Source organism: Nicotiana sylvestris, chromosome 8 (assembly GCF_000393655.2).
Source record: "Nicotiana sylvestris chromosome 8, ASM39365v2, whole genome shotgun sequence".
NCBI classification, from domain to species: domain Eukaryota; kingdom Viridiplantae; phylum Streptophyta; class Magnoliopsida; order Solanales; family Solanaceae; genus Nicotiana; species Nicotiana sylvestris.
This window is the reverse complement of record NC_091064.1, coordinates 35,743,959-35,757,210: the sequence shown is the minus strand read 5'-3', so window position 1 is coordinate 35,757,210 and position 13,252 is coordinate 35,743,959. Positions and strand designations below refer to the sequence as shown.

General features: G+C 38.9%; 1 protein-coding gene across 2 annotated transcripts; it reads left to right on the top strand.

The window, feature by feature from the left end:
* Positions 1-1,086: 1,086 nt before the first annotated feature.
* On the top strand, positions 1,087-12,813 carry LOC104247952 (uncharacterized). Of its 2 annotated transcripts, XM_009804117.2 has the most exons (11): positions 1,087-1,323; positions 1,620-1,737; positions 1,853-1,951; positions 2,119-2,330; positions 4,836-5,029; positions 5,137-5,242; positions 5,350-5,657; positions 8,610-9,023; positions 9,499-9,580; positions 9,689-11,203; positions 12,108-12,813. In XM_009804117.2, the coding sequence occupies exons 2-11, from the start codon at positions 1,682-1,684 to the stop codon at positions 12,260-12,262; spliced, it is 3,141 nt and encodes a 1,046-aa protein (XP_009802419.1). In that variant the 5' UTR covers positions 1,087-1,323; positions 1,620-1,681; the 3' UTR covers positions 12,263-12,813. The 2 variants fall into 2 exon arrangements, with proteins under 2 accessions (XP_009802419.1, XP_070011787.1); XM_070155686.1 differs by having other exon boundaries at positions 1,087-1,737; positions 2,143-2,330.
* Positions 12,814-13,252: the final 439 nt, after the last annotated feature.

The following is a 13,252-nucleotide window of genomic DNA, read 5'->3' as shown; positions in this document are numbered from 1 at the left end:
ATGCCACAACATGTAATAATAAAGAACAAGGAATAAAAAAATACAAGAATATTACTAATACCACTCATAAGCCTAGGAGAAATTCACAATAACCTGTCAACCTTCAACCCTAATCCTCGACCTCCACACCTCCCTGCCGTGGGTCATGTCCTCGGTAAGCTGAAGCCATGTCATGTCATGCCTAATCACCTCTCCCGGTACTTCATTGGTCTACCCCTACCCTTTCTCGGACCCGCTATAGTCAACCTCTCACACCTCCTGATTGGGACATCTATGTCTCTCCTTTTCACATGCCCGGACCATCTCAACCTCGATTCCTACAACTTGTACTCCATAGAGGCCGCTCCCACCTTGTCCCTAATAACTTCATTCTTAATCTTGTCTTTTCAGGTATGCCCACACATCCATCTCAATATTCTCATTTCAGCTACTTTCATTTTCTGGACATGAGACTTCTTGATGGGCCAACACTCAGTCCCATACAACATAGTCGGTATAACCACAACTGTGTAGAGACCTTAAGTCTTGGCGGCATATTCTTATCACACAAAACCTCAGAAACGAACCTCATTACCTTGCTCCAATATGATGAGTAACATCCTCGTCAATCTCCCCGTTCACTTATGCTTCATGCATCCCATCATTGAACTTGCACTCCAAATATTCTATTTTCGACCTACTCGACTTGAAACCTTTAGACTCTAGCATCCGTCTTCATACTTCCAACCTAGCATAAACTCTACCTCGCGTCTCGTCAATCAATACTATGTCATCAACAAATAGCATACACTATGTCACCTCCCCTTGTATGTGTCGCGTCAGAACATCCAACTCCAGGACAAACAAACAAGCTAAGAGCCGATCCCCAATGTAAATCTATCTCCGCTAGAAAATATTTCGAGTCTCCTCGTGCAGTCCTCACCCAAGTCTTAGCTCCCTCGTAGTTATCGTTAAACACCCTAATATACGCTACTGTGACATAAAATTCTATAATATGGGTGTTTGAGTTATAATTTCAATTTAAAGTTTTTGGTAAAGCCTTAATTAATTCAATCAATTTAACAAGTTTCACCAAAGCTTTTAAAATTATTTTTTTGGAAACTTTCCCAAAATCAAAATCCAAAAGCTGTTGATACACGAAGATAGCCCTTCTCTCCAGCTCGTTTTCTCATTTTCATCTCTGAAAAAATAATAAGGAACACATTTTGCCTACATATACGAACATAGATACGTACATCTGTTCTCCATTCAGCTCTATCGTTTAATCGATAAACGGGAAATTTGCAAAAGATCCAAATCCATATAAACTCTCTCTTCATCCAGGTATACAGATATAGAACCCTAGCTTCTAAATCAAATTACAGCAAAACAGAAAACGAAAACCCTAGAATGTAATCGCTGTATATAATTGCAGTTTTGTTGATTAAATAGCTGCTGACTGTACTAATGTTGTACAATTTTGGGTTAATTTGCGAAGTTGTTGTATAAGATGGTTTGAATCTAGTTTATGATTTGATAGTGGTTGCAAAATATTGGTTGTGTTTGCGCCTTGGGAGCAGAGGCGGATCCAGGATTTAATAGTTGTACATATTTAGTTGATTTCTTTAACACATAATCAGGACAGAGTTTGAGCCAGAGCTATTGGGTTCAGCTGAACCCTTAGCTTTAATTGTTCATCAGAATGAGCTCGGGGATTGATGATGGAAGCTCCACCAATTGCGCATCAGAAGCTCGAAAGTAATGCTTGATCTTTTTATTCAGTTTTATAACTTGAATTACTGCTTATGTCCTGTGTTGTCTTAGACTTAATTTGTCTTAAAGTGTTATATGAATGCTAGATGTAACGATTCAGGCATTCAAGAATATCATATTCGAGAGAGTTTTTGTTGTCGATAAGTCGACTGGAGATTTGCGAGAAGTTGCCAAGTGAATTTGATCAGTCGATCCTGAGGTATGCATTTCAATTTTCCGTAATTGTATTGCGGTTGCTTGGAATACGAGCAGTAACGTGATGTTTTAGTTTCCTAAATTGTATTGGGATTGCTCGCTTAACATGCTCTAGTGTCTTTTGGATATTGTTGTGCATATTGATAAGTTGCATTTTCTCAATTTAAATAGTGAATTTGTGGACATTTCACATAGCATACAAGACCGCCAAAGAGTACCTGGCAGCTTGCCTTTGCAAGGGTTTAGACGTACTGACTATAGTTCATCCCCACCTACTCGTGGGGATTCCAGTAGTTATTCACGAGGCAATTTTGGAAGATGGGAAAGCCGTTCCTCTGGACGGAGTGATCGAGATAACGAGTCACAATCTGATCGGGATTCAGGTTCAGATCAGATTCTTCTATCTATTGCTTTTATGTGTGTGATAAGCCTTTTTCATTATACTTGATTGCTTTAGAACTGCAGCAGTAGTTGTACTGTAAGTATTATTATTATTTTTTTTTTTGAGATTTAGTTTACTGTATGCATTACTATCTGCTGTAAGAGTCCATGATTGTGCAATTGATGCTGTCAAAACCCAATCTAAAGGCTATTCAGTGACTAACAGTATCCCTAACCAAGGCATGCTATAGTTGTTCCTCTTAGTGTAGATTGCTCATTTGGTTGATATAAGCAAGCATTATGCCTGTTAGGCACCAGTAGGAGATCAGCTTATCTGCTTTATTTAAAAAAAGGAAAAAAGAGGGAAATTTATGGGAAATTATAGGATCATGTTCACTTTGGTATTGGACCATAATCTCTCATGCAGCTTATTCATGAGCAACCACCTCCACCCCCTCCCCAAAAAGGAAGTACGGGGGGAAAAAGAGATAGGAAGCTCTCGTCCATACAGTTATCCTCTTTCTTTGATACTGTGTACATTGAAGTCATGGAAAATCTAACTCTGATGATAGCATTATATGCCCCAGTATCTGCATGAAGGAAGAAGGAAGACTGAAGAACTAACAATAGAGAGTTGAGGGGATACATCATGGGGCTTATTTGAATGCATTCAACAACTTTCTACATTCAAATGTGTATTTTATGATAAAGTTGGTTTAGTGTATTTGTTTCCGTACATTTGGAAACACAGAATTGTGTCTGATTAAACAGATGGCAAAAGGTTCAGATGCTTTGGCAGTGAAGTATGGAGGTTGAATTACTGGTGCTGTCCTGGCGCTATTATTATTTATGAGCTGCCAGTTTGCCTTCAGCTTCTTCTAATGTTCAAGGAAGTAACTTCCTTGGAGAAGGTTGATATAACAAATGTGAGAAAAGGAGAATGAACAGGGCTTATATTTGAAGCCTGTGGTTGGAACCTTGAGGTTAGAATGCCATGCCATATGGGCATATAGTTGTCTAAATTTTCCCAAAGGTACTCTTTACTGATTAAGAAACTTCATATGGTTACCAAAAAATTTAAAGCTGATTGAAACATGGTCCTAGATTTGGCAAGGGTTCCTAAAATTTTCATTGCTAATGCGAAGGTGTGACTGTAAGATGTGTTCCTTGTAAATATATCTCCTTTTAAATGTCTTATTTATCGCCTGTATGGTCATGTGTGATTTTGAATTGATTTTCTTTTTACCTTAGATCCGAACTCTTAGAATTTCTCGTCTTTGGTGCTTTCTTCTTGCTAACTATATTGATGCGCTCTGACGGGTGCAAAATGTTGTGGTCTTTGTCAAATTCAACAACCTGCTTCTTAAGTTTTTGAACTAGTCATTTTGTTAATCTGCACCAACTGTAGTTGGATGTTGAATTCTAAATAGACACAGGCTCAAACCCTGGCCATGATAGGTTTCTATAACTATGATGAATGTTTTGGTTCTTAGATAAACAGTCGCTTATCATTAATATATTTCACATTTTAGTTTAATTATCGAAAGATAAACCTTTCACATTTTAACTCACATTCCTGTGTCTAGGGACCATGAATCATATCATCCCCGTTGCAAATTGGGTTAACTTCCTTCTGAGTACACTACGTACTATTATATTCATATTTTATGGATCACATAAATATGTCATTGAGGATAACTGTGTGAGGTTGGATAATTGGAGGGCTCATCCATGAGGATCATCATGCTTTATATATTTTTCTCATTTTACAACTGGGCACCCAGGAATCAGGATAGCTCCGTTGGACGTAATTAGAGGGAATAATGATAGAATTAGGAGTATCATGATATGACTTACTTTTACATTTTTTTCTTCAGTTGTTTTCATGGCTGCTGGCTAAGTGCCTTTCGCATGGTTGTTTCTTTGCATATTATATATCTAGGCCATTTGTGATAATCATAGTTGGAGGGACTGTTTGCCAAGGGTCTTGAATCTCGATCTCCCTTTAAATTCAATCTCCAAAACACGAATTGGAATCCAGGTTCTACTCATTGTTAGGTTCATTATTCATTAGGTGAGAAAAGCCTCGAGTGCCATTTGAAGGTTCTTTTCTGCTCCACTTCTTGTGCTTCACATGATTTGCTGGGTAATTGCAGAAATATTGCCCCTCTTGCATCATAAGCAATAAAGTGTTTTCTGTTGTGTAATATTTTTTTTTTTATAATTGTGGTGTCCGGGCTAGCTTGCGCTCACCTCAACTAATCCCACGGGATACCTGCTACCTCCCACCAACAATAGGTACAAGGTAATTCTATCCACCAAGGCTTGGATAGATGGGAAGAATCACCTAGTGTTTTTTTTGTCCCCACTAGGAATTTCTACTGTGTAGTACCCTGTTCTTGTGTACCACGTATTGTCCAATTTCTTAGTTGATTTTGTGTGCGTGTGCATGTGACATTGAAGTAGTTTGTTTCTTCAAAGAATTTAGTAAATATTTTTTGCCACAGATTCTGGTTGGAGATCTGGCAATCAAGCCCAGCACACTCGGCAGAGTTCTGAGCATGATGGGCTTCTTGGAAGTGGTTCATTTCCAAGGCCGTCAGCATATGCATCTGGAATATCTGCACCTAAGGTCCGAGCAAGCAATAACTATCAATCTAACAAGAGCAACGAGCCATATCATCCTCCTCGCCCTTATAAGGTGAATTTGAGTTGATCACTGCGTTCCAACGTTCTGGCGTGCTTCATGATTTTGTCCTCTTATTTCAGCGAAACTTTATATAAATTTGACTCTTGCAATATCTTCAGGCGGGACCTCACTCTCGAAGAGACACTGATGCGTTCAATGACGAGACTTTTGGTTCAGTTGAGTGTACGAGTGAGGATAGAGTGGAAGAGGAAAGAAGGAGAAGAGGTATTACTTATTAAGATCATGCATTTCTGTTATGGTGCTATATCCCATGTTAGCATCTTCAATTCTTATGAGCTTATGGGGGATAATATTGATTGAATTCCTTTCAGCTTCCTTTGAGTTAATTAGGAAAGAACAGCAGAAAGCTCTTCAAGAAAAGCAGAAGTCAAAACTGGAGAAGCATAAAACCGAGGACATCTCGGTACTGCTGGAAGAGACTAAGGAGGATAGAACGTTTTTGGACAAAAATAGTGAAGCAGATGGGATGACCACACAACCTTTCGCAACCAGTGATCTGGGAAAATCTTCTTTTCCTTCACAGAATCCACCAGCTAGACCGCGTGTACCCCCTGGCTTTAAAACCACTGTTTTGGATAAGAACTCTGGCTCAAGTTTGAGCCATTCACGCGTGGCAGAGGTATTCACTTGTACTTAGTTTTCTCCAATACAACATACTTATGCTTGATCCTTTTCTCATATAAAAAGAAAAGAAAAGAAAATGAGGCTTCAAGGAAATGAGCAAAAGGGACAACAATGAGAGTTCATTTTTCATTTTATCTTGTGCTTGCTTCGTCACTTTTTAGTTCTCTGTCTATTACTATTACTCCCTCCATCCTAGTTTATATGACTATGTTTGACTGGACATGGAGTTTAAGAAGCAGATGAAGACTTTTGACATATAAGCCAAATATATGCGAAGTGCCAAAATTATCTTATCACCACCAATTAAATGAGATGGTAAGAATTCCACATGTTCCTTCATCTGTCACTCTCCTAATAAAAAATCTTTAGATCAAGTGGATCTCAACAAGTCGTATCAGTAAGGTAAAATGATGATGTTAGGATTAAATAGTTTCCAATAACAACAAAGTGTCAATGTTACTTAAAATGGAAATCAGGAAGGATATACTAAAGTTTAATGCTTCCTCCTTCAACATCCTCCCAAGGATCTCTTTTTGCTTCTATTTTGAATTTCTTAACAATGAGGAAGTCCTGTAATTATTTGCTGCACGAGCTATGAAATACTTAATTACTATAACTAAACCGGCTCAAAATTTTGCAGTGCTAAACGTGAGTGAAGTGGTTTGCTCTTCTCTGTTACTTCCTTTCTACTTTTAGGGTGTGTTTGGTATGAAGGAAAATGTTATCCTAGAAAATGTTTCATGGAAAATGAGTGGTTTTATCACTTATTTTTCCTTGTTTGGTTGGTGAGTGGAAAACCTTTTCCGGAAAATATTTTCTAGTGTTTGGTTAGAGTGTAGAAAATATTTTTTTAGAAAAATAATATTTTATGCTACTCTCTTCACCCCCCATTCCCCCAAGTCCCCATGTTTCCTTGCTCCCCTCTCTCCCCCCAAATACCAAACGTTTTCAGGACTTTATTTTCTTTAAGAATTTAATTATTTTTCTAAATTTCACACAAACCCAAAGGAACCAATGTGTTGCTTTACTTTTTTACGCAAAAATAACATTAAAATTTGTGCTCCATAACTAAAAAGAAAATACTCCTTTTTTGGTTGAAAAAGAAAGTACTCTTTCTACAACATGAAAATAAAGTACTCATTTTGTTAAAATGAATTTTTATTTGATTTTTTTACATTATGAAAAGAAAATACCTTTTTTGGTTGAAATGGAAGAAAATACTTTTCATATCATGTAGAAAAAAATGCTCATTTGTTGAAATGCAAAAAAAAATAAAAATTCTATCTATAACATGAAAAGAAAGTAGTATTAGTAATATTTTTATTTAGGATGAGGGTGGGTAGGCATGGGGTGGGGTTAGGTGGGTGGGTAGGGATGAGAAAAGGGTGGGGAAGGTTGAGAAGGAGTTTTGGAAAATATTTTCCCTTCTCTTGATAAGAAAACATTTTTCTCCAATTGAAGGAAAATGAGTTCATAAGGAAAATGTTTTCCAAAACATTTAAGCCAACCAAACATGGGAAAATTGGAAAATATTTTCTTCATACCAAACACACCCTTAATCTTGACTCAAATTAGGGGAGATGTAAGTATACCATAATTCTTGGTCATTTTATCTGTTTTTAAAAATTTTGGCACGTCAATGGATCTCTCAGCAAAGCAGTTGAGCTTAAACGGAGCGAAATGGTTACTAAGGATTTGATATAGCCGATCCCAACTAGTTTTGGGTTGAGGCATAGTAGTAGTAGTTGTTTATAGATCTCTAAGAGCTGCAATCTCTTCCTGTCAGGCTGTATCGGTAGCCAGGTGAAAGGAATACAGTTAAGCATCCTAAGTTTCCTTAGGTATACTGGTTATCAAAAAAAAAGAAAAAAGTTTCCTTGGGGATACTTTGAATTTTCATAATTCCAGTGTTTCCTCCTTGGGAGAGGAGGTGGTATGTAATCAAACACTTCAAAAGAAAAGCTTATGTGAAGAGTGATACATTGACTGGCTGAATTCACTTCTCTAGTTTATTTTAAAAGATAACCTAAGGAAACTGAAAAGTAGGAGAAACGAACAGTAATTGCAACAACTCTAGTCTGTTGGTTGCTTGATGTACGGTTTTCACTTGCACTTACGTAACTGGACTCAACTATGCAAAAGCTACTAATGCTGAAAACAAGCAACAACAACATACCCAGTATTATCCCACACTGTAGGGTCTTGTTTTCAGTATAATGCTGAAAACAAGAAACCCCTAAAATTTTTTGATGTCATCACATCAAATTTTCCATCCGGCCTTCTTTGAGAGCAGCTGGATAACAACTTTGTCATATGTGTTCTTGTTCGTTAATTGTTTTTAGATGCAGGGTAGTGCATGGAAAATAGATGGAAAAAGAAAATGGGTGTTGGAGAAAACGTTCTCTAGCTTTTGGTATTCTCAGCTCTCAAGTATCTTTTTAACAGCTTGATCCTGGAGAAGAGGAGCAAGGGGGTGGTTGGCAATGTAGACATTCCGGTACTCTTGTTGTGCTAAGATCTATTGGAACTGAATGCCGTGGATTCTATTAAAGGCTGTGCCAGAATTTCGACCACATCCTCAAATGGAATATTGCATCACTTATTATTTAAAATCAAATGTTTGATATATTCTGCTTTAACTCCCTCTCATCGTGTGCACCATCTGAAAAGTAATCTGTTGCCCTGCATTTGCCCCATTCTTTATGAAGTAATCCAGATTTTGTGTCCCTGCTCAATGATATTTTAGGTTGATGAGTATTTGAGAATCTTAATAAAGTTGAGCAATTCGTGAAGAGACAGCAATAGCTGTATGGTTTTTATTTAAATTACGCAGTTGCTTGTTGATCGAATTTTAAGTTTGAGTTAACATGTGCCGACATCTTAGTCCATCCTTGTGTATCTGCTAGTGTTATCTATTGATTGCCTGGTCTGTATGTCTTCTGTTTAGGTTGGACAACCTGACACTGAAGAAAGCCCATTGGAAGCCAAAGCCTATGCTGCCCCGAACGGTGTTCTTCAGAGTGTAGAGAGACAGAGCTTGCAAGAAATTAGTTCAAGTTATAAACTTGAAACTAGGAGTTTGCATGCATCAACTCTGAAGAAGAATGACCAAATTGCTAATCTTTCAGCAAGATCAGATATTTCTGATGGGATACTTGGCATGGAAGATCGTTTAAATCGGATTACCAGTCATTTAGAGTTCCACGAAGCCTTGGAAGAGCCTGAAATTATTGAAAACAGTACTCAGCCTTCTGGTAGCAAATTTGATGAGTCTAGCCCCAACCCTTCAACATCAATCTTGGATAAGATATTTGGAGGTGTTGTAGCAATTAATGTTGGTGACTCTGAGGCTCCAATTGTGGTAATAGTTTTACACACTTTATCAGCTTCAGTGCTGTCTAAGTTTTAGTTTCATTACTCTTAAACAATCCTATCAACCCCACCACCCTGCCCTTTTGCAGTCCTCCCCTTCAAATTGCTATACACTTATTAGGTGGTTAAAAGCTCTTAGGTTGAGGTCATCCTTCGTTTAGGGTAAAACTTATGTGCTTTATGGACTATTGTTGTCATCCTGATTCCTGAGGGGTGATTGAATTTCATTCAGTCCACAGCTAAGATTGCAACAGTATCGTTAAAACAGTGAGAGGAAGCATGGTTTCTTTCATCATCATGCCTGTTTTTTGCAGAAATTCTTGTCATCTGTTGTTGAGTTTCTTTTTCTTTCCACTGTTGGAATTTTCATCAATATTCTTGACTTCATTTAGCAGTAAATATACATAGTGCACTTGTGGTTTCCCTACTAGTTGTTTATTTTCTTCGTTTGACTTTATCCCCAGAATGACAATATTAAACCGAATGACATGTTGGGCTCCAAGGCTATAGAATCTTCGAAGTTCGCTCAGTGGTTTATGGAAGAAGGTATCTTTCCTTTTATGGTTTTTTGTTTTTTGCTTTTTAGTTACTTTTTCTATCGAAGTTCTACAAATTCTTTTTTAACCTGTCTTATACCATTTAATATCGTTGTAGATAGGAAGCCACCAGAAGATTCCTCGTTAAGTAGGCCAAACGATTTGCTTGCCTTAATTGTTGGCGGCGATAAAACCAGATCACAAGCTTTTGATGGAAATGTTTCAGAATGCTTTCCATCTGAAAATTTCATTCAGAGTACTGAGCCTACAAGTAAGGTCACATTGCATATGCCTTCTGCACCACCTGGGATATCTGAGCCTATGTATGAGTCTAGTAAAAGGGAGGCAGCCCCGTCGATCTTTACTTGTGAGGACCTTGAGCATAAAATGCTGTCAGAGTTTGGTGAAAAGAGTTCTAATCTGCATTTTACTTCACAAGGTTGCGGTACTAATCGCTTAGACACTGAAGAACAACCCGTAATTGTGGACAGCCATGCATCTCAACACCTCCTTTCATTATTACAGAAGGGGCCAGATCATACAAATATGACAGAGAAGGGCAGTACTGGCACTGAAGCCAGGAATGGACATGTTAAGTTTACCGTGCATGACCGATCTAAGGAGGAAGATACCAGGGATCCTCAAGCTTCAGGAAAAGCAGTTACACTTGAAACGCTTTTTGGAACTGCTTTTATGAAGGAGCTGCAATCTGTACAAGCTCCAGTTTCAGTTCAGAGGAGCTCAGTTGGTTCTGCACTAATTGATGGTTTGGAGACACGCAAGTCATCCTTGTCTGGTTTTGATGACGGCCTTTTTTCTTCCATAAGTGATGGTATTGGACCAAAAGGAGGCGGTAAGGAGAACAGGCTCTTGCAGTTGAATCACAGAGGTCAAACCAAGCTGGATGAGCCTCAAACCTGGTTGGGATATGAAAATTCTCAGTATGAAGTTAAATCAAGGCACCCGAGTGAAATGTTTTCCAAGAGTGAGGCTGTTGAATATCACCTGCCTGCAGAAAACTTAATTAGTGCTCGTGATCATTTGAGTCCCCAGGTCTCAATGGTTATGCCTGCAGGAATTTTGAGTAAAGGAGACTTGACAACTGGTAGTGGCGCTGGCGGTGATGGAAGGTCTTTGATGAGTGAAGGTCTGCCCTTCCCACGTGTTTCCTATGATCAGATGGAGTCTGAAATGCCATTGCACCATATTCGTGCTCAACCATCAACTTCGCAATTTCATCCCTTGCAGATGAGTCAAGGGAAGCCATTGTTTCATCCTATGGATTCTGGTCCTGCTCATTTAAATCCTCAGATTTTCAATGGTCCAGAAAGCATGGCTCTACATGATGCTCCTGGTCGTCAGTTTGCTGGAAATATGATGCGACCTCCATTTCACCACCCTAATGGTGGACTGACAGGGTTTGATCTCCCCGTTCACCATCCTATGCTGCAGCAGATGCGGATGGCTGGAAATAGCCCTCCTCGTCTGCTACACGACCGTCTAAGGGGTGCACAGGTTCCTTCACATCTCAGTAATCAAGCAGCTAGCATCATGCAGGAAGTTAACAGAATTCAAGCATTCCCTTTTGCGCCACACCAAGTCAACATTAGTGGCCAAGCTGTGCAAATGCCAGGTAAAAAGCCCGAATGTGTTGTCTCTGTAGGTGTCTGTGCGATGATATTTTACTGATTACACCTCAAAATATTGCTCCCTATTTGATCTTGCTGAATTTAATGCATAAATTTCATCTCTACTAAGTCTTCTACTTTTTCCTTAGTTTTGCCGATGTAAGATAGCACTTGCATCTTTCTTTCTGGACTACACCTCAAAATGAAGTTGCCCTTTGCTGATCTTGCTGATTTAAAACATAGATTTCATCTCTACTACTGTCTCTATTTGTTCCTTAGTTCTGCCGTCCTGATAATGTAAGAAAGACATCTTTATTTATACTCTTTCCTGACCCTCATTGATGCAGCAATTCTGCAGTTCTAAATTTGACTGTATTGTTACTGTGACCATGCACGTAATAATGAAACTACATTTTATAATTACAATGGGATGCTGGGATTCATCTTTCTATGACTACGTCCTGTGAAGTTTTGAGTGATATCAAGTCGAAATGAGGATTAAGCATGAGCAGATGTTGTATATTCTGTTATCAGCTTTAGTTTTTCCTCATAATTGTGTAGGTTAGTAAATTTATTTACCTGAAAGCAAGAAGGCGAACTTTATATTCCCCTTTTTGCTTGTGAATTTGGCCTTTGAGGCTTGAGCTAGTGAAGTATGCTCTTCCCCACCCCCAGTACCCTTTTGATGCTACGTCTTGAGATTTTTCTGCTGTTGATTGTTAATAACCCTGAGAAACTAGTAAAAATTAGTAATGACGTGCTTATCATTTATTCTACATAGGCCTTTGTGCTCTTCTTCCTTTTATTCGTGTATACACTGAAACTCTTCTGGTTGAGAATGCATCCTCTGCTGATGTTTAACTAGCTGGGTGAGTTTATGCATTAAAATTATTATTTGTTTCACTCCAGCTCCAGATATCAACACCAGAAACATTCATCCAGAGGCCTTGCAAAGGCTTGTTGAGAGGCAACTTGGGGCTTCTAAGCAGATACACCCTTTTGCTGCTGGCAATGTCCAGGGGATGCACGGCCACGAGCTTGACATGGGATTGCGATATAGATAGTTGATCATGGAAACTCATCTTCATTGCAGCGTTCTGCAGGGTACAATGTGGTGTTTTTTTTTTGTTTGGTGATAACCGAGAATCCACTGTTTACAGCTTCGAAACTCGTTGGATAGGTCGGTTCCCCTACCCCTTCTCCACTTAAATTCGATAATTTTTTTCCCAACAAGAATCGGACCTGTGAGGTGCGCCTGCCACATCCCGTGTTGTACTACCTATACCGTTGCACCAACACCCTTGGGCGCAACTGGGTACCATGTTCGCCTTTCACTTTTTTATTTTTATTTGAGGGCTTGGTATAAACTCCTGGGAAGTGTAATTTTAGATTTTATTTTCGTGTACCAACTCCGAGGGTCTCCTGGAAACAGCCTCTTTGCCCCTCGGGGTAGGGGTAAGGTCTGCGTACATATTACCCTCACCAGACCCCACTTGTGGGATTACACTGGGATGTTGTTGTTGTTGTTGTTGTACTTGGTATGTTTCTCATCTTGGCAACAGGTTAATAGTGGACGAAAAAGGGGCTCTATATCAACATTTCTGATTCTTGTGCATGCATGGTTGTGCGAATTCTCACCAGTTAAGTGTCTGGTCATTCATATGTTCCTTCTGATAACGGGGGACCTGTTCGCCTTGCAGATACTGTGTATAACGCGAATTGGACTATCCTTATTTCTGATATCGTACCAACTGTTACTCCAAAATAAATATGCATGCTACATGCAAGGGCCTGCAAGAGATTTATCTTTAACTGGATGTCATTTCATTTGACCAAAGTAATATTCTTCTAAGGGACCCTGCTCAAAACAAATTCTTGTTGAACTTCAGTATTCTCTCATTTCAAGCTTAGCTTTTGATTCGGGTATAAAAAATTGGAACTGCTTCCACTAAGGTTATTGTTTTCGACTCAGAGAATGAAGAGAAACCCTACACGCGCTGATGTTCGCTGATTTTGAACACCATATATTGGTAAAGTCTCACCTGAGGTGGTTG

Coding starts and splice junctions, on each gene's coding strand:
- LOC104247952 (XM_009804117.2), top strand. CDS start 1,682: ATGAGCTCGGGGATTGATGATGGAAGCTCCACCAATTGCGCATCAGAA. Junction 1,952..2,118: donor TTTGATCAGTCGATCCTGAG/GTATGCATTTCA, acceptor CAATTTAAATAG/TGAATTTGTGGACATTTCAC. Junction 11,204..12,107: donor CCAAGCTGTGCAAATGCCAG/GTAAAAAGCCCG, acceptor GTTTCACTCCAG/CTCCAGATATCAACACCAGA.